General features: G+C 43.7%; 1 protein-coding gene and 1 pseudogene across 2 annotated transcripts in view; both read right to left on the reverse strand.

Annotated features, from left to right (window-relative positions):
* foxp2 (forkhead box P2) overlaps positions 1-18609 on the reverse strand; it is a 100331-nt gene that overhangs the window by 27661 nt on the left and 54061 nt on the right. For both annotated transcript variants that reach the window (XM_085375359.1, XM_085375358.1), the window contains 3 exons: positions 11407-11496; positions 2501-2638; positions 1169-1258 (listed from right to left, as the gene is read on the reverse strand). In XM_085375359.1, coding sequence (XP_085231485.1) covers positions 1169-1258; positions 2501-2638; positions 11407-11496 — 318 coding nt within the window. The remainder of the gene's footprint in view (positions 1-1168; positions 1259-2500; positions 2639-11406; positions 11497-18609) is intronic.
* Positions 295-392, reverse strand: LOC146615328 (U6 spliceosomal RNA; annotated as a pseudogene).

Below are 18609 nucleotides of genomic sequence, written 5' to 3' on the forward strand. Positions count from 1 at the left end.
CAGGTAATGATTGGCTGCAAGTGCACATTCACTGAGGCTTAATGGGGTATACTTTTCTGTACTTCCAGTTAGCTGTGCATATGTAATGCTTTAACCACAGAGGCCAGTTTCTGTTGTCACGTTTCTGTATGCTAGTGATGGTGTACCTAGAAAAGTATGGAGACTGAGGGACTGAGAAAGGGAGAGGGGTTGGGTGGGTTTGGGGGATAAAACCTGTGATGCGCTCACTGGAAAACAGGCTGCATAATGGAGTGGTGGCGGGAGGCGGTTTGCCCCCCCCCCCCCCCCCCCCCCAAACACCTCTCGAATTTGCGTGTCATCCTTGCGCAGGGGCCATGCTAATCTTCTCTGTATCGTTCCAATTTTAGTATATGTGCTACCGAAGTAAACACCTCTCCTCTGCCTCAAGAGAAATAAGGGAGCAATTTCTATTCCATGTTTGATGGCGAGCCTCCTGAAAAACTCTATTCACAAATCCAAACAGAAACAAAGCCGCCGGGAGGTCAGTTGTGACTTCCTGTAAGGGCAGCATAATGGGCTGCTTGAGGAGAGAGAGAGAGGGAGATGAAAAAGAAAGACAGAACGCGTGTGTTTATGTGATACCCATTTTTGAATCAATTTAGCCGTTCCCACAGAATTGCCTGGCCGTGGCTCTAGACCTGGACCGACGCTGTTACGCAAATGTGGCTGGGGCTGTCATGCTCCTCTACTGCTCCATGATATCCAAAGAGAACAAGACAGAGGCATGTCTGTCGACCGGCTGCCTGTCATTGTGATTTATGAGCGATGCACATTGCAACTTCAGAGGTGCTGCATGTGTTTGTGTGCCCGCAGAAACACTTCATTGACGAGGTGGCTGCAGCACCCTTTGACTTGTGTGAGCATGTGTGAATACAGACAAGACATGAAACTGTCTTTAACTGGATCTCCATACTGCATAATGCTAGCAGGAATCAGAGGAGAATAGCCAGCACTGCATGTGTATGCTGTGGGATTATTGTAGTATTATACCTCCGGGTTAGCCCGCTTAATTACTTTATTTCTAGAACAACAAAGCTGTCTGTTTTATGGTGCTTATTACTATCTATAGAGAATCTACATGCACACATTCACCATCTTTTCCCCATGAGGCTAAATTACTATGTTATGTCCCCGGGTGTGCACCTACCTCTTTAGCCTGCTTGCCAGGGTGTTGCTGCTGCAGAAGTTGCAGATGAAGCTGTTCCTGTTGTTTCTTATAAAACTCCTGCAGGTGTTGCTGTACATAAACACACAAGCAAATACAAGCAAAAGTAGAAATTCAAAATGAGTTTATGTATTTATCAAAGCAAAGTTAAAAAAAAAAACCCTGAAATTTTCTGTTACACAAACTTGGTGAGGCTGATCTATTATATCTTTTCAGTGTCAGACTCAGATCTTTGCAGTCTTTCACAATTTATTTCCTATGGAATGTTAATAGTCCCACAGTGCTGCAGGGATAACAATCCATCATATTAACTATGTATTTAGCTGCCAGAAGGTACTGGCTTCCTTTGGAGTGGTTGAAATAAACAAAATAAACTCTCTTAGGATCAAGCTCTGTACTTTAAACTGATTCTATTAACACACATAGTCAAACCGCTATTTAAACTTTCATATCATTTTTTTTTCCATGTGGCTGTTTGGCCTAAAAAGAGAAGCCAAAGCAGGCCAGGCCACTGGAATGCTTGATCCAGTTCTATGCAAACTGCTACTGAAATATACACGCTTTAACAGACTATATGCAAGAATCAATTGAGAAATATTTTTAAATACGTAAATCAACAACAGAAGGTAGATGTTGATTTAGTGACTGATGTGTATGGCAGATGATCAAGCTTTCTATCAAATCTTATGTGAAACTAAAAATGTTGAGTCACATTTTAAGACAAATCCCTGTACTTGCACAGTAGAGCGTGAAAGCATGTGACCACATCGAGCTGGGGAACTCTTAATGAAGAAGACTCAGAATGACTGACATTCTTAATTAAACTATTGTCTTTTTCTTAATCAAATCTATGAATGACAAATGCATTTCAACTCTGCCGAGTGCGCTTTCTCAAGTTGATTCCAAATATTACATCACCATCACTTATCGTTCAGCTTCTGCTGCACAGCCCAACTATGCCCTACTCTCACAGTCCCTGATGGATGCTTGTCAGGGAATTGAACCAGCGACACACTAGAGACGGTTAATTAGAGGTGACATGCAGGAGTACGTCAATTTCCGATTCCCCTTGGTAAGCGTGTCAAGGACATGGGGCTGTGGTGAGTTGGCGTAACTGGTGGCTGGGCACACTTATGTGGAGGGGTTGTGTGTGCATTTTTGTGTATGCCTGTACAAACACCAGACTACATTTTTATGTGGATTTAAATGTGTAACTGTATGGATGTGGGCAAACCAGCCTAGGTGATGATGGGGTATGTCACAGCATGAGTGTCACAATGTTCATACGGTGCATGTAGGTTGGAGTGTGTGTACCTGCTGCAGCATTACAGCCTGCTGCTGCTGGAGCAGAGCCTGGAGCTGCTGGGGGGAAAGCACCTGCTGCTGGAGGATCTGCTGCATCTGCTGCGGCGTCATCACCTGGGGACTCATCATGGCCACTGACACTGGAACCTATACATGGACGATGATGGGGAAAAACAAAGAAAACGAAGAGCTGAATAAGTTTTCAGGCATAGTGGCATGGATCTGCTGGAAGTGTGGTAATTGGTGGTTGGAGAGGTAGGGAGAGCAGGCCTCTCATGGCCGTGATGCTTTGCAGCCTAGAGGAGATGCTGAAGGACAGATGGGTGCCGTGCCTTTGTGTTGCTCATCTTATTTTCCTTCCTTTACCCCGCTGGGAAAAGTAAAGGATTTAAATAGACATAGACCTTAATTAGCAGGACCCTTGAACTCCCCCACTTTATCAGCACCGCTATTATGAAACAGCGTGAAAAAATGCACAACTCTAAAGCTGATTGAAACTACGCTGATGAAGTGGACGCATGGCAGGAACAATCAGCATTATGTCATGGGAGTTTGGGGTGTACCTGAAGTATTCTTTTTTAATCTGTTGGAACGGTGTGAAAGCAACTCTTAAGTTCTCATAAAGGCTGCTGGTGTAGTAGGCTACGTAATTTTGAAAAATGCATGCCCTTTTTAGGTAATACTCGCTGCAGTAGAAGAACATCTCCAAAACAAAACCAAGATGCGCACGCTGCTTATGCCACTTTCTTCTGAGGAGACAGTGCGAGCCACTTCTGAGGCAGCAGAACAGTAGAGCGATGATACGTTTCTCTTCAGGCTTTGATTGCATGCACACGTTCTAACAGGGGAGAGTAGGCTTGCAGTGATATTGTGGAATTTCTGCTCCTTGTAGCTGCTTAAATATTGAATGACTTTTGTGTGTGTGTTTGTTTACTCCTCAGTTATGGAAAAAAGAAGCCAACATGAGTGAATGATTTAGTGTTCAGTTCGGTTCAGTAACACAACAGCTCAATGCTTTTTTACTGAATAAGAAGACTAAAGTGGCACATTTCCAACATTTGCAGATACAAATTAGTTTGTTGTTTCTTGAACAAGAATTGTGGCATCCTAGAGCTGAATGGTAAACAGGCAGGCATTTTAGACCTTAACATAATTAAAATATCAACATGTAGTAACACTTTTACTGAACTGCGACACTGCTTAGCATAGAGGTGCCATGACAGTAGCTAGCCTATATGGAGTGTCAAGGGGCCAATAAGACGTCCCTGTCCTCATCGCCAGCTAATCAAGCTGGCTTGATTACTTTCCATGTGCGTCTCTCCTCCCTCCCTCTTCCTCTCTCTCTCGTTCTCTCTCTGTCAGGCCTTGACACGTCCTTGTTTAGTTCTCCTCTCCTCAACGCCTACCCCCCACCCCAGGTTTTCCCCCCTCTTTGATTAGCCGAGACATTTGCATGGTCACTACACATTTTTCATTTTAGAAGTCATTATGCATTAGTGGCTCCTGATCGCCCGCCTTGACTAATCCTGATGAACTGAAAATCACAGCTGAAGGTCAACTTCCAGCCGGCCCCGCTGCACATTCATATTCATATTCAAACAAATCCTGCCTCCATTGTTCATTAGGGTCTTAGAGAGAAGGGACTCCATCTAAGGTGGAAGAGATGGAGGAGGAGGAGGAGGAGGATGTTGTTGTGGTACATCTCTTTTCTTCTCTGGACTCCTCGATGCAAGAGTACAAGAGAAAATGCACAAGGTGCGGAACAAAAGCCGTCAAAAAGTTGCAAATTAAACAGTCCACGTGTAATTATGCAAATGCTGCGCTTACACCTTCAATGCTATTAACCCTTATAGGTATATTTGCAAGGTAAGTAATTACCCCCGCAGTCACTCCTGTTTTTGTGTTGGATACCATTACAATGGAATGCGTGCAGCCGAGAAACAACACGAGAGATGCACTCATTAAGACTATTAATTGGGTGCTGGCTCAGAGATGTTTAAGTTTACAAAAAAAGCACAAAGTATGCAGATGCATATATTTTCTGCATGTTATTTCTAACTGTTTTTAGCTTAGAACTGATAAACTATAACCATTCAAAGTCAGGGATTTTAGCAGCAATGAATACAACTAAACAAAACAGAAAAAATCAATAAAAACAGAAAGCAACCAAGTTATGAGATGAGGAAGCTCTCTTTATGCTTTTATTAACTTTTTAGAGACATAATGGGTGATAATCATCTTCATTTCACAGCTCCAAACAAAAAAAATAAAATAAAATAAAGGAAGGGGAACCAAAAAGAGAGAAAAGGCAGAAGGAAGAAAGAAAGGGGAGAAAAGGCACTGGCCCACGTCTATTGTGAAGTGCAGCACAATGCTAATTCCAGCATTTAACTGCATGCTTTTCTGCTTGACGTATCAGAGGCTCCAAGATGAAAGCAGATAAGTAATTGCTCTCCTGGTTCTTATTCTTCACTGACAACCCATAAATTTAATTTTACACACACGTTCATTTACATTTTCGAGTATATGACATGATAATTGCAGGAATATAACACCTCCATTCTGCAGGATACTGCAGGAGGGCTTGATTGACATGAGCGGTGAATTGAAAGGAACAGGAGGCTGAATTGCTTCTCCTTGAAATGATTTTGCCACGAAGGGATAAAATTAATGAGCATTTAGAAGACGCTGGCAGTGGCGTAAACATCCGTGCACCGTGAATAGACTCTCTTTCCTATTGGTCTGTGCCTCTGTTTCTCTGTAATCCAAAAGGATACATTTCCAGTACTGCAGCACCCAAAAAAAAAAAGGAAAAGAGAAAAATTATTAATGGTATTTATTAAATTGTCTGAAATTAGCTGCAGCTGATGTCGCCACTGGGGACCTTAAAAAACAGAAAAGGTTAGCCTCCTGGTTTTAATAGTGCAAATTTGGATGGAGAGCAGCAAGCTAATGAGTTTTAAAAATGGCATTTGAATGTAACACCAGCTTTATAGACATTTGTAAGAAAAAAAAATGTGGTTAAAAACTGCATATTTTGAAACATTTGAGCTGCTATTTATTTCCGCCCCTCGTTTTAATAAGCATGTGGAGCTACACTGACATGAAGGTGGAGAGGGTAGAGAGTAAAACAAAAGCCATTTAAATTGGCTGATGATGAGAAAACGTTGCTGGGGCCCTCACCAGAACAAGCAGATCATTACAGCACACTTGTCACACCTGCACCGTATATCCAGCCTCTCCAACACCCTGTGAAAGGTCAAGCTCATCCACAGAGAGCTCAGGTATCTCTTCCTGAGATGGCTCGCACGGTTGTCTATCCTGACCAATGGACACTTCCAGACATTACACCCACTGTGCGGCACTTTATCTGTGAGATACGTTTTTTTACGAACAAACTCAAATGAGCTAAAGCAGAGATAAAATGTATCAGAGTTCTAGCTCGAACAATTAGTCTAGCAGAAGGGAATTCCTATTATTTGATTTTATTCCATCATACTTAGCACTAATAAGCAAGCAGGGGGGTAGGGGGTGGGGGGCAGTGAATAAATGGCAGTCAGAAACACTGAGGGGGTTGGAACATGTGGCTGTTATCAACGACATAAGTTGCTGTAGTACTGAACGGGGAACTGTGTGGAGCTTCAGACACGGCGGAGATAAAGGCAATGAGAAATGGAAGGGTCCTAGTCGGTAATTATTGTGGATCCTTGGCAGGAGAGTCACTGCTAATTAAGCCACAAGATTCATTTTACACATGAAAAAGAAAAAAAAAAGATTAAGAAATCTAGAGAGAAAAGAGACAAACCTCTCTACATGTAGCCTCCCTACATTTCCTTATTTCATCTCAATCTCCTAAGCATCCCAGGGGGGGCACGGGCCACAACGCCGAGCAGACCTCCACCGTAGTTTGTGGACTTCTGACCTCTCAACTCCATTTCAGTTGACACTGCTCATTTACTAGCCAATTACTGCCAAATGTGGCTGGGCGATTATTGATAGCTGGGACTCTCCACCAGAGGACCACCAAGGCGACAGGGCGAGCTGGTGTGGCTTGCACCTGACTGAGAAGTTTGCAAGAGGCCTGATTGTGTTTCCTATGCAAAATAACACACGCATACATAAGAGTGATTACGCTCAAATGCATGACGTGTGTTCAGCTTAGGGAGATCAATACTGTAGATTGTCAGGACTGAAGCTAAGTAGATTACTGAATGTTTTCCTAAATCAATTTCCATAGCAGTTTGGCAGCAGTGCATGGGAAGTGCAATTTATCATAACATAAAGACCCATCATGTAAAAGCCTCTAATAAAAAAGCCCAAGGAGATTGGAACGGGCTTAGCACAATTTCCATATTGATTTATCTCTACAGGAAAGAAAGTCACTGATTAAGCGTCTTGAATGTAGTGTAGCTGTGCGACTTTGTGCACATTGTTTGTGTCACTATCAGTACAAATTGTCACACCTTTATCATTAAACTGGCACAATTCACTCTCGACTGATGCCTCCCTGCAGGTGCACACAGTTCAAGAGTAAATGGGAGCGACAGAAAGAGCGAGCGGGAGGGAATTATAAAAGAAAGTGCAGAGAGAGGAGAGAACTGTAATAGAAAGAAAGTGAGAGAGCACAAGTGAGAGCAGGTGGATGTGGGGTGCGTGTGTGTGTGTGTGTGTCGGGGGTGGGGGGGTTACTTTCCTCTGATGTTGCAGGTAATATGGCCTCCACTGGATCAGCCTCTTCATCAGTGACACACAGTAAATTACAAGTGCTTCAAGCAGCTCAGTGAATTATAGTTCATCACTTGGAAAGGCTTTCCCCCTCACCACCAGGGCCCGGGCGTATCAGATCTGCCGGTTAGGATCCAATTAACACCCTGGCCAGAATCATCTGATTGCATGTGTAAGGGCTGGTATAACTCGTTTATTGCACCCATGTATCTTCTGTCACAAGGTAAATTTGTTGCTGCTACATCAAAGGTCTGAGCTACTTTTTTTTTTTTTATCCCTCCCTCTCACTTTCTCTTGATCCCCCAAACTCAGCTACCTCGCCTTGGGGTAGCATTTCAACTTCTTTTGCATCACAATGATGAACCTGCTCTGTCCTCACAATTTAGCAATCTTGTCCTGTAGGTGTTGTAAATGCAGGGGGAGGAAAAAAAAGAAGTAGGGAAGGAGGGAGATGAGGGTGGGGGGGAATCTTGTTTTCTGGTTACAAAAGCAGTAACCAAGGGTGTTTGACTTAAAATGTGCTGACGTTTTTCCCCCCTCTTTCTCTCTCAGAGTCAACAGAAGTTTTTCTCATGAATAACATAATACCCCCCCAACACTCTTTTTTCCCTTCTTCTCTGTGATAATTTTTCTCTATTTTCAGATCCAACCAGAGGGGATGCAGAGGAAAGATATATTCATAAATGTAAATGTGAAGTAGCATCCTTTAGCCACGCAGACTGGAGTTGGCTAACTTATGCTTAAGCCTGGCGTCACAGCCCTTTTCCCTGCATCTGTGTGTGTGTGCGTGTGTTCCGGATGAAAGCCAATAAGCAGATGAGTGCTGCTATTGAGATGATATTGGTTCAGTAGTGAAATGTGTGGACCTGACCTTTAAAAAGTGTGACACTTCCTAGGATGGCCCAGTGCCCGCAGCCGGTGTGACTGGCCTGGGCAGGAAGCTGCAAATTTACAGAAAACACGGCTAAACCAACATCTCTGCCGATCCATAAACCAACCATAAAACCTTAAATATTTTCATTCATAGCTGAGCTTTGCACAGATGGAGCTGAGGTTATTAGTCTTGTAGAAAAAGTAGTCACAGCTCGATGGCATGAAAGGTGACACAGCAGCAGTTGCAACACTTGCTCAGGGCGAGCTCTCAGATTTTGCATGATTTAGAACTGGACGTTAAGTAGCAGGAGGTGGGGTCGGGGCGGGTGGATGCCATCCAACACAGTCACTTGCAAGGGTTTGGGGTCATTCTGGCTATTTTACACGTGGCTCCTGAAGCAATCATGATAGGAGTGAGGAGTTTATTTGAGATGTCTGGTGGATGGTGAGCCAAAACCTGCACCCAGTAGGTGTTACACTAACAGAGCTCTGCTCTGTTTCTTATCGATAATGATCAATAGGGCCGCTAACAAACACGTTCTGAACAAAGTCATTTCGGGCAATGTAAAACTTTAAGCAACTGTCGCTGTGCTTGTGTTTGTGCAGGCTGTGCGTAGATGCATGGTGCGAGCGAAACAACTGTCAGATTCATAGGCCTCTGTAATCCTCTCCGCCTCTCCTTGTCCGCGTTTCTTTATTTGTATTCCAAATGTCAGTGTATAAATGCCTTTCAGAGAGGGGGGGGGGGGGGCTGGTATTGGCATAGAGAAGAGGAGAGCGAGGGGAGACAGGAGCAGAGACGAGAGGGTGTTGTGTGCCTTAGGAGAGCCGTGTAAGCAGAGGCAGGGGATTTACAGGAAGAAATAGGTGTTTATTGAGTGCTCCCGTGGGCTTACTGTGTAATAATAGACCTGTCACATTACGCAAATGTGGAAAAGCAGCTTGTGTGAGTGTGTTTTTGTGTGTGTGTGTTTTTGGGGCTGTTTTATTATTATTATTATTTATTTTTTCACCCGTACATGTGAATTTGTGTGCATGTGAACGCTAGAGCTGCTTGCCTCCGCATCATCAACTTCTGAGAAGCAGCGACAAGCAAGCGGATAGAATTAGTCAGGCGAGAGCCTTTAGCCGCTAATACGAGTAATTAAAACTGCAAGCCGAGGCACTTAGATGCTTGTGTACTAAATAATTTACATGCCGTGATCTATGGATCATTTCTCGCTCTTAAATACCAAAGATGGAGAACAAGAAGCAGAGGATTTATCAGTATCTCTGCCATAAGCAGGATGTCATGGTAATATTAATCCTTTTCCCACTTTCTGCTGTGCTAATCATACAAGGAGATCAATCCGCGTGATTCCTCTAGTGGAAAACATGTAGCTTGATTGCCAGTGACTCTTATCTAGCAGTGAAGCTAATAAAATATTGCGCTGCAGCACCCACTGCGGCCTCATAATCCAGGTAAATAATGCAGCTTTATTGAGTAAACTCCCTCAAGACAAGAACACAAAAAAATGTGGCATGAGACGAGAGACAATAAAAAAAGCAAAACAAAAAAAAAAAGCATTTTAATCAAGTAAGAGTTTCTACCGCTTTATACTGATATTTGCACAAAGGAGTAATACAGTTAAAATGTCATTTGAAATGAGTGGATTCAAGCAAAAGCACATCCACCGCTGGAAAAAAGAAAAAAAAGACAAAACAATCTGGGGCCAGAATGCACTGAGCCCTGTTTGTGCATCACTGGGTGAGCTGGCAGCAGCGCCTCTCCTGTGACAGTCTGCTGAATGGAAACTTTTTGGAACAAAGAGGTGAGGATGTTAATAAAAGCTGGATCAACAAATAGATTAGCTGGGAGCCGAGGACAGGCCGATCGGCAGGGCCCTCTGATTCATATTGATTCATATCGTCAACGAGTCAAGAATGGAGTAAGCAAATGTAAATATTCAATATTTACCATCTGCTGGTGTTATTAGAGGCAGGGGCTTGGACGTGGGCTGACGGTTACGATGCACCCACACAACTCTCTCGTTCAATATTGTTCTTCATGCTATGTACTGTACTTGGTGACTGTGCAGGCATTTGCAGATCAGATTCCCATTTGTTTCAATTTACTCAGTTTGGCATACATTTACTCAAACGGAGAAATCCAACAATAAGCTTATTCTTGATGAACCCCCTTTGCCACAGCTAAATATAGAAATATATAGTAGAATAAATAAACATGCCACTGCAAGAGAATATACTGATAATATTAATGCTTTTGATGAGCCCCAGTCAAATTATTTCAAGGAAGGGAAGACTTAGTCCTTGCCAACCTTATCTCTCAGCCAGTACGTAATTAGGCACACAGGGGTGTGACTCCAATTGAAGGTGTCGCCATTGTTAGACTCTGTGAAAATATCAACGGGTGAGGTTAACGCCAATTTCCCTGTTATTAATGAAATGCACAGAGCTCCTAATGAGGTAAACCATTGCTCCTTGATAGTACTTATTAGCCGAGTGGAGGGCATAAACTCCCACACTTCAATTTCAAACGGCTAAAAATAAATTAAATTTAAAAAAAAAAATCCTCTAATAAAAACACAGAGCAGATGTCAAGGGGCCTTACATAATTTCAAGCAGAAACTGTCTAGTTGACTGAATGAAACAAGTTGCTGGTGTGAGAAAAGTGTTAAGAGTAGGAAGACGGAGGACTGAAAGGACTGTTAATGTATATATGTGCGAGTGTGGCGTCAGCGCGAAACTGCGCACGCGTGTGTGTGTTTGTGTGTGTGCGCATCTGTGTACAAGAGTGACCTTTTTCAAAATCACTGGCATCAGATATAGACAGCTCTACAAATCAATAAGGTAAATTAGCGTTGAAAAGTGGAAATGAGAGGAAGTTAAAATTAGCTGTCTGTGTAACCCACTATCCAGGCTGACGTGGCTTTCAAATAATAACTAGCCTCTGAATTTTCTTGTGTCAACAGCATTATGGATCCAGTGTAGAAAAGCCAATTTGTCATTGTACCACATAACCTTGGGATATACTTGTGGTGTATTTGTACAGTTTCATGCATCACATACTCGAAAACAGGCAAAGGGCCTACAGATGAAACAATGCTCCTTGAGATCTGCCTCTGTTGTGTTTCTCTCGCGTCTGTGTGACGCTTCAGCTTCCCGGGGACCCGCTTGTCCAGACTTTAAGATTCCAATGACGGGCCCAAGGATTGCGTTGGCAAATCAAACACACTTTGTGCAACAGAGGAAATCTTCTTTTCGGGGGAGCATGTATTATGGATGGACTTAAGAGATTAGACAGGGAGCTGCTTTACCTGCAGTGGACGCTGCTTGTCCTGACTCTTTGGAGATTTCAGGCCACTGCCTGGCTGCTGCAAGAGTAATTGCCTCGCTGCTTGTAGAGCCTGGGAAGAAAAAAACACAAGACAAAAGACAGTGTTAAAAAAAGAGAAAGAAATAGAGAGAGAGAGAGAAAGAAAGAAAGGTGCAGAGGAAAATAAACTATTAGATTTCCTAAAGCTGACAGTAGAGATAATTCAAATTTTCGCAGATGAAAACAGTCATCTCTGAGCGAAAGGCCTGTCAAATATCACCTCTTTCATTGTGACGTGGTTAACACTATGATATGTTTTAGTAACAATTCACAGAGCTGTGAGCAAGGATAAATACAGTTTGTCTAAAGCAACCCTGAAGAAGAGGGTGGGGAAGAGGGTGAGGCGGTGGGCAGGAGAAAAAAAAGGCTGAGTAGAATTGACCTGTCTAGTGTGTGCTCAACTGAAATACCCACTTCTCTCTGCAAATTACTACCACATTTGCATATTCATAATATCAATTTGAAGTAGAGGCAGCACCATGTGAAGTGTCCCTGGGAGCTGTAATTAAAGTTGACAAAATCAACATCAGATTACATTTAGAGTGAATTAACTAGCAGCCCAGGTTTTACACTATGCATTAAGGGTGCTTATGCGCAGCGGATGGGTGATAGATAGAAAGATGAATAGATCGGTAGAGGACGAGAGGCCTTTCCCTGCCTGATGAAATTAGTTCGCAGCTGTTTACACATGACATGAAAAATTAGAAAAATCCTATTTGTAAATTGCGAAATTTGTCATCAACACCCTTTGATGTGTTTGCCATACATCGATATGATAGGAATCAGAGAGACTGCTGGGATATGGCGTAATTTATTTCTCTAGGGTTTGATGGGATTACAGACACCCACCCCCCGCCTGCTTGTGTGCGCTGAATGCGTGCGACGAGCAAGCACCAGCTTCACAGGTAACGGCGGCAGCTGGGCTAGCAGCTTCACTCAAATTCTTCAAGAGCAGATGGATGAAAGAGCCTGGCAGAAAAGAACATTGTGCACAGCTGCTGCTACTACTGCTGCTGCTCCACACAAGCGTGTACCTTGTATTGTTCAGGCCCATGAGCATCAAGTGGGAGTGGAGAGAGGGAGGGGGGGGGCACATGCACACAAAACAACAACTTCACAGGTGTTTGGCTTTTTTGATGAAAAAAGAAGGGGACGAGGAGGAGGAGAAGCAAGAAATGGGGTGGGGGGGGGGGGGGGGGGGGAGTAAAACTCAGATGGAGAGTGACACTTCCTCAGGAATCAGGGATGCTCATTTTATTTTCCAGCGCTTGCCAGTATCCATGACAACAGCTGCCTTGACAGGGCGTGCATATGGTGCAGCTCTGCCAGCTGGTGGGAACAATGTTTGAACTAGTACATTGAGATCCTGAGCAAACAGGAGGAGGAGGCAGGAGAGAGAGAGGAAAAAAAAAGTTGCCCCATCTTAACCCCTTTGGGAATGCAGACAACCCCCTCGATCAATTATGAAAAGACAGAACTGGGGGGGGGGGGGGGGGGGGGGGGGGGGGTGATTGTAAAGGTGGAGGTGGTGCTGGTGGTGGTGTGGGGGTTCTGTCTGGCTGCTCAGGAGGAGCCAGGCTTTCTGGACTGAAGTAAACAAACACATTACACTGGCACTGGGTCCTAACTGCATTGATCTGTCTCCTTGGTAAGATGAGCCTAGTTGCCATTGCTTTGTGTGTGTGTATGTGTGTGTGCATGTGTGCATGTGACATCTGTAAACTGAGCCTGCAGGCACAGACAGCCACATAAAGTTTTGTTGACAAACTGGATGTGAAATCAAACACTGCTTGACTCTCTTTTTCCTGAAAGACAACACAAATTCTCTGAATGCAGCCAATCACATCGCTAATTAAAAACACAGGGCCTAATTAATCTCGCCATGATTGGTGAATCAAAGTAATTATCAGGCTTATTGAGTCCTGCACACAGTAGTTAGAGGGAAGGCTGCTTGATGAGTGCAGCTCAAGGTATCTGTCAGGGGGAAATGTTTATCTGTGTGCGAATCAATAATGACTCGCTGTGTTATACCCAAAGTCAAGAGAGCCACTCAATATATTTCACACGGTCACGAGTACAAAGACAGAGATGTTTTTAACTGCGCTTCCAATATCCACGCCGAGTAAATACCGAGGGAGGTGCAGGCGTGAGAGGTGACGCATGGGGGTGAAGCGGAGAGATCAACTACACCAGGCTTATTAGAAAAGAAGTCTGCTCAGACTGCATAAAGAGTCCCTCTCCAAACATAACACAGACCTTATCAACACCGGCCAAACTTTTCCAGAGTGGTTTGTCATGTCTCAAACTGTCTGTCACCTCTTCCGTGGAAGTGGGGTTAGCTATTTTTCAGAGAGCCTGTGATGGTGTGGAAGGCAAGGGAGGAATAAAAGTCCCGTCCCCTCACTTTCGTCGGCTCTGAGTATTCTGCCATTACAGTAAAAAGCACCAATTTGTGCCACCCACTTCCCACTCCACAGAGATGGTAAAGCTGAAGCCCATCTCAAAGCACGAAAAAGCACCAAATGCCAAGGAAAGTCATCAAAAGTTTGCTGAAGAGCTGCTGGAGCGGACAAAAACACAGACGAGTACAGACGCACCGTCTATTTAACCTGGGTTGCTATGCACAAAAAAATGACATCCCCAGTCTATTAATGCACACATTGTATAAACAGCATAATGTGACACATTCTTCAGAATGAGAGCGCTAGCCAGACAGAGAGGGAGAGAGAGCCAGGGCCTGCTATATAAATAACAAGGCACTCAGAGGCATATTTGATGTTGATATCCATCACTGAGGTTGGAAAAAAAATAAGGAGGAGGGAAAATAACACAGAGCAACCGAGACCGCGACACGGGGATCCTTATGAAAATAAGATTCAGCCCAAATGGATCTGGTGTAATTGGTTTCAGATAGTGAGGTCAGGAGAAAGGCGATACAGGCAACTATTATGCGAAATGAACAGAGAAACAAGAATGTTTACACAGGCATTCCTCTTCTACATTAATAGGCATGCAGAGATCACCGGCGAGGAAGAAAAGGAGAGAGTGAGAAGGGGCTGACAGAAGGAAGGCGAGAGAGAGAAAACTGAAAATAAAAAACCTCATCCATTCACCCCTCACCTACAACTACCCCCCCAGTCTCCTAGCTCTATACAGAACTACAGTTCTATACAGAACTGGGTAATAAGCTACAGCCATCATAGCACACCTTTGTAAGGAGCATGCAAAGATCTTAAACAAGCATGAAATACATTAGGAGGCCCTGTAATACTGGGCCAAACCATTACGAATCTCCAGATTGCTTATTGCATGTGGTGGTGGGAGAAGGGTGGGGAGTGGGAACAAAAAAAAAAAGTCATCCACTAAGAATGCCACTTTTTCAAATCCACCTGGAGACTGCACAATACGCAGCCATGACATTGGAATTGGATATATTTGAAGGGCTGTGACATTGTGTTTGGACAGTGTAGATCACTTCCTGGCTCCAGTCACATAGGGAGTTGTTGTTATTAGGGGGATATAGCCAATATTGGAATGATGACACAGGGATGAAATAAGCTAGCCTCAACAGGTACTTATTTACAGCGCCCAAGCCTTGACAGGATGTTTGCATGTTCCAGACAGTAGCTGTAAATAGTTGTTGATCAGTACGGAACAGGATTGCATCATAATAACACAGCCTTTCTGTGGTGTGCGGAACAGATGTTATGTGCGTATGCATGTGTGTGTATGTGTGTGTGTGTTGTAGGGAGTAAAAGGGCTGCTGTTCAACACTCGACTGTCGGCCAGAACAACTCCAGTCACGCTGACAGCTTTGACAACTCTCACACATACACTCTTGATGCATACGCACACACAGTACTGCACCAGCAGGCTTATCTATCTGCTTTCAGGGAACACATACACAAGAGCGAGGTGGGGGTGGGGTGGGGGTGTTTGTGGGGAGGGTGTGTGTGTGCAGAAAAAGAAAAAGTATGACTCTTTATCAAGCTAGAGGGAGTCACATGCCATGGAAAACAAGGCACAAACAGTTTAAGCTGAACAAACAAACATGGCTGATTGGACTGAGGCAGCTGGCCCCCTGGCAGGGAAGATATGCGCTGACACTCCATACCAAAATATTTACACCCTATCTCCTTATATAAGTGGATTCAGGGCAGATGGATGGATGGATATGGATTTGGAGGGGCTGGCTGGAGAGGATAGACAAATGAGAGGAGAAGGGAAACAGGATAAGATGTCCCATACAATGTTTGAATGCAAAAGTGGGGCCCGGAGTTTGTGAAAACAAGCAAAGTGCGACCAGAGAACAGCACAGGGTTTCCATGCAAGAACAGGCATAGCTTTGAGATTACAGAAACCCTTTTGAAGTTGAAGCTGAATTAAACTGAGCGCGAGTTTATTCAGGCGGGCCACAAAATCAAGCTCAGCTGCAGTCCTGGAAGCTCATCGTAATGCAGGAGCTGCTGAAGATCCCATCAGCTAATTCAAGTGCTATCCCCACATCAATTAATGGATCAGCTGATACTGTTTCCAGCATACAGTTGTTCCACATCTGCAAGCCACTTTGCAATCCACTTCCCTTTCATTTCAGCATGTCCGTTGTCACTGATGCCAGCTCTGCTCTGCTACTTACCACCTGTCTTTTCTTGCATGTTCATTTAGTGGCAAAGAGGGCCCAGAACAGACACAAAGAGGTTCTTTTGACCACAGAAGCTATGGCCGATAAATCAAAGCAAAGGCAACAAGGCAACAAAATTCCACAAGCAAGGGTGAGAACACTGTGAAACTTTCTCTACCACATTAATGCATTTGGTATCAATTTTAAGCCTGGTGTGTGTAAGATCACAGTACACAGATGCTGCTGATACCACTCGCCTTAAGTAACTCAGTCACAGGAGTTGAAAGGCTCTCTTCATAAAAGGTCAGGATTGATGACAGTGCCTCGGTGCATCAACCATAGCTCCAGATTCTGTTCTCTTATCACCTCCACAAAAAGCCCAAACAGAGCAAAACACACAGCTGGTTTTAGTCAACTCCGCCTGGTTGAGTGGTTGGATAGAAACTAAAAAATGATGACTTCTTTTGACTGCAGATAGCAGCATGCAGAGTTAATGGAGGTGTTTGGATCTGCAAGCTGCATTTTTAAAAAGTTATAGAAACCTATGGGTGAAATCTTAGAAAGAAAGAGTAGAGAAAAGGGGAAGAATGGAGAAAGTATGAATTTGGAAAGTATGTAGGAGTAATGAGCATTTTAATGTATGAGCCAATAAATCAACAGTCTGAAGTGAAAAAGGGACCGGGAGAGAGAAAGGGAGGGAGAGGTCCATGGAGAATCTGCTTGGGCCTCAGGACAGAGGTAAAGCTATCCAGCAGAACAATGGGCTTCTGTGTCCCACTCTGCTACCTCTATCTCAATATTTTCAGCAACTTCAGCTTCCTCTGTCTATATACAGCGATATTTAGCCGAAAATAGAAATTAGATCGGTTTGTTGTGTTACTTATGTCTAAAACTTATATTGACTGCTTGTACTGTTCATTTCCTTATCGCCTATTTGCTGCACTTTGAATTCAAGTCAAACTCCTTTCTCTCTCGCCTCCCTCCGCCTGCTCATATCACATTGTTCATTTCTTCTTCTCATCTTTTCTTTCTCCGCCCTCTCTCACCTCTTGTTTATTGATTCTCTAGATTAAGAATTCTTAGGATAGAGGATTGTAACACACAAGCATCAAATTATTTTTGGGTGTGCTTATTTGCCTTTCCCTTGCATCTATTTGGCCTGTGTCTGTAGACAATTATGCCTACCCAGCCCCAGACTCAGGTGCTAATAATGAAGGACAAATAGAATCGTATGTGTAAACTTCTCCCACTGATGAAAATTTATATTAACTTTCTACCACAGTAAACAGAGCTGCATAGCTACACCGTCCCGGGAGGATTGACGAGATGAATTTGCTCGCTCCTACCCCAGGAAGAAGGCTTGCACTGGAGCGACGAGCGCGAACGGTAGGAGGGGCGCGGGGGTGTCTAAAGCTCCATTGTGTAACCTCACGCTTATTTTTCCACTAACAAAGACAAAACGTGGGTCTGTTTTGCCCATCACAGATAAAGTGTGCGTGTTTATGGCTGAAAGTTGAAGAGTGCATATGCACCGATGTGTCTGCTGAGACACTCTGAGGCCCGTGCCAGCAATAACAAGAGAGCACAGCCTGCTGTCGCTCACTGCAACCACTAACAGTCGCTAACATCCTACCTCCTGCTGGTGTCACTGTAGATATTCTGTGCAAGTACAATGGTGTATCTGTTCTAGCAAAGGACGGCAGTAGTTTTTCTACTTTCAGGCTATAGATCTTTTTTTTTTTTTACCTGAACCACAAAAGTAATCACAATAAGCATAGCTGCTCCTCGACTTTATAATTTCTTACTTTTTCCAAATCATATAGAGATAATAACTGCTTCTATCCATTGTCTCAGTGCACCTCTTCCATGCTTCATCACCATTGAAACACAATTTACCCACACAATGTACCTGCTTTCCTTGTGCTGTTTCTCAGCCGGTGGCTTGTCTTTAGTGTGACCTGTGCTGTACAACTCCATTTAGATAAGATGACAGCAGGACCATTCAGCAAAGGTCTTTATCTACTGCTGTTCCAAGGGAAGTCCTTTAGAGCCTGACAACAGCAAACCTCCACAATACACTATCACAAAGAGCAAGAAAAATAGAGACGGACACAGAGAGGAGAAACTGGGAACGTATTTGTGTGAGTTGAGCAAGACAGAGGTGTGTGTGTTTGAAAATGACACAATTTGTGTGAGGTCAAATCTTCTCTTTGCAAAAGCAAGCCTGGAATTAGCTATAGCTTTTATTCTCTGTTTCTCCCACCGCATTAACATTGCAAAACACCATGTTCATATGCTGCCATAGAAAGGTCAGGAACAAATTAGAGCTCACAGCCAATCAATAAAAAGTTGTTCCGAGTGACCCTTTTTATTTTGTGAAGAAACATTTCAATTGGTCTCTTCCAGGATGGCAATGTCTCTATACAAGGGATCACTTAGAGGTTTGGGAAGAATGAAAATAATATGAATCATATGCTATTGGCTTTGTGGTCATTACATCTCAGCACCACCACCATCAAAAAC

This window comes from Diplotaxodon limnothrissa, linkage group LG17, assembly GCF_057381915.1.
Source record: "Diplotaxodon limnothrissa isolate DT_005_m linkage group LG17, D_limnothrissa_male_GT1.1, whole genome shotgun sequence".
NCBI classification, from domain to species: Eukaryota; Metazoa; Chordata; class Actinopteri; order Cichliformes; family Cichlidae; genus Diplotaxodon; species Diplotaxodon limnothrissa.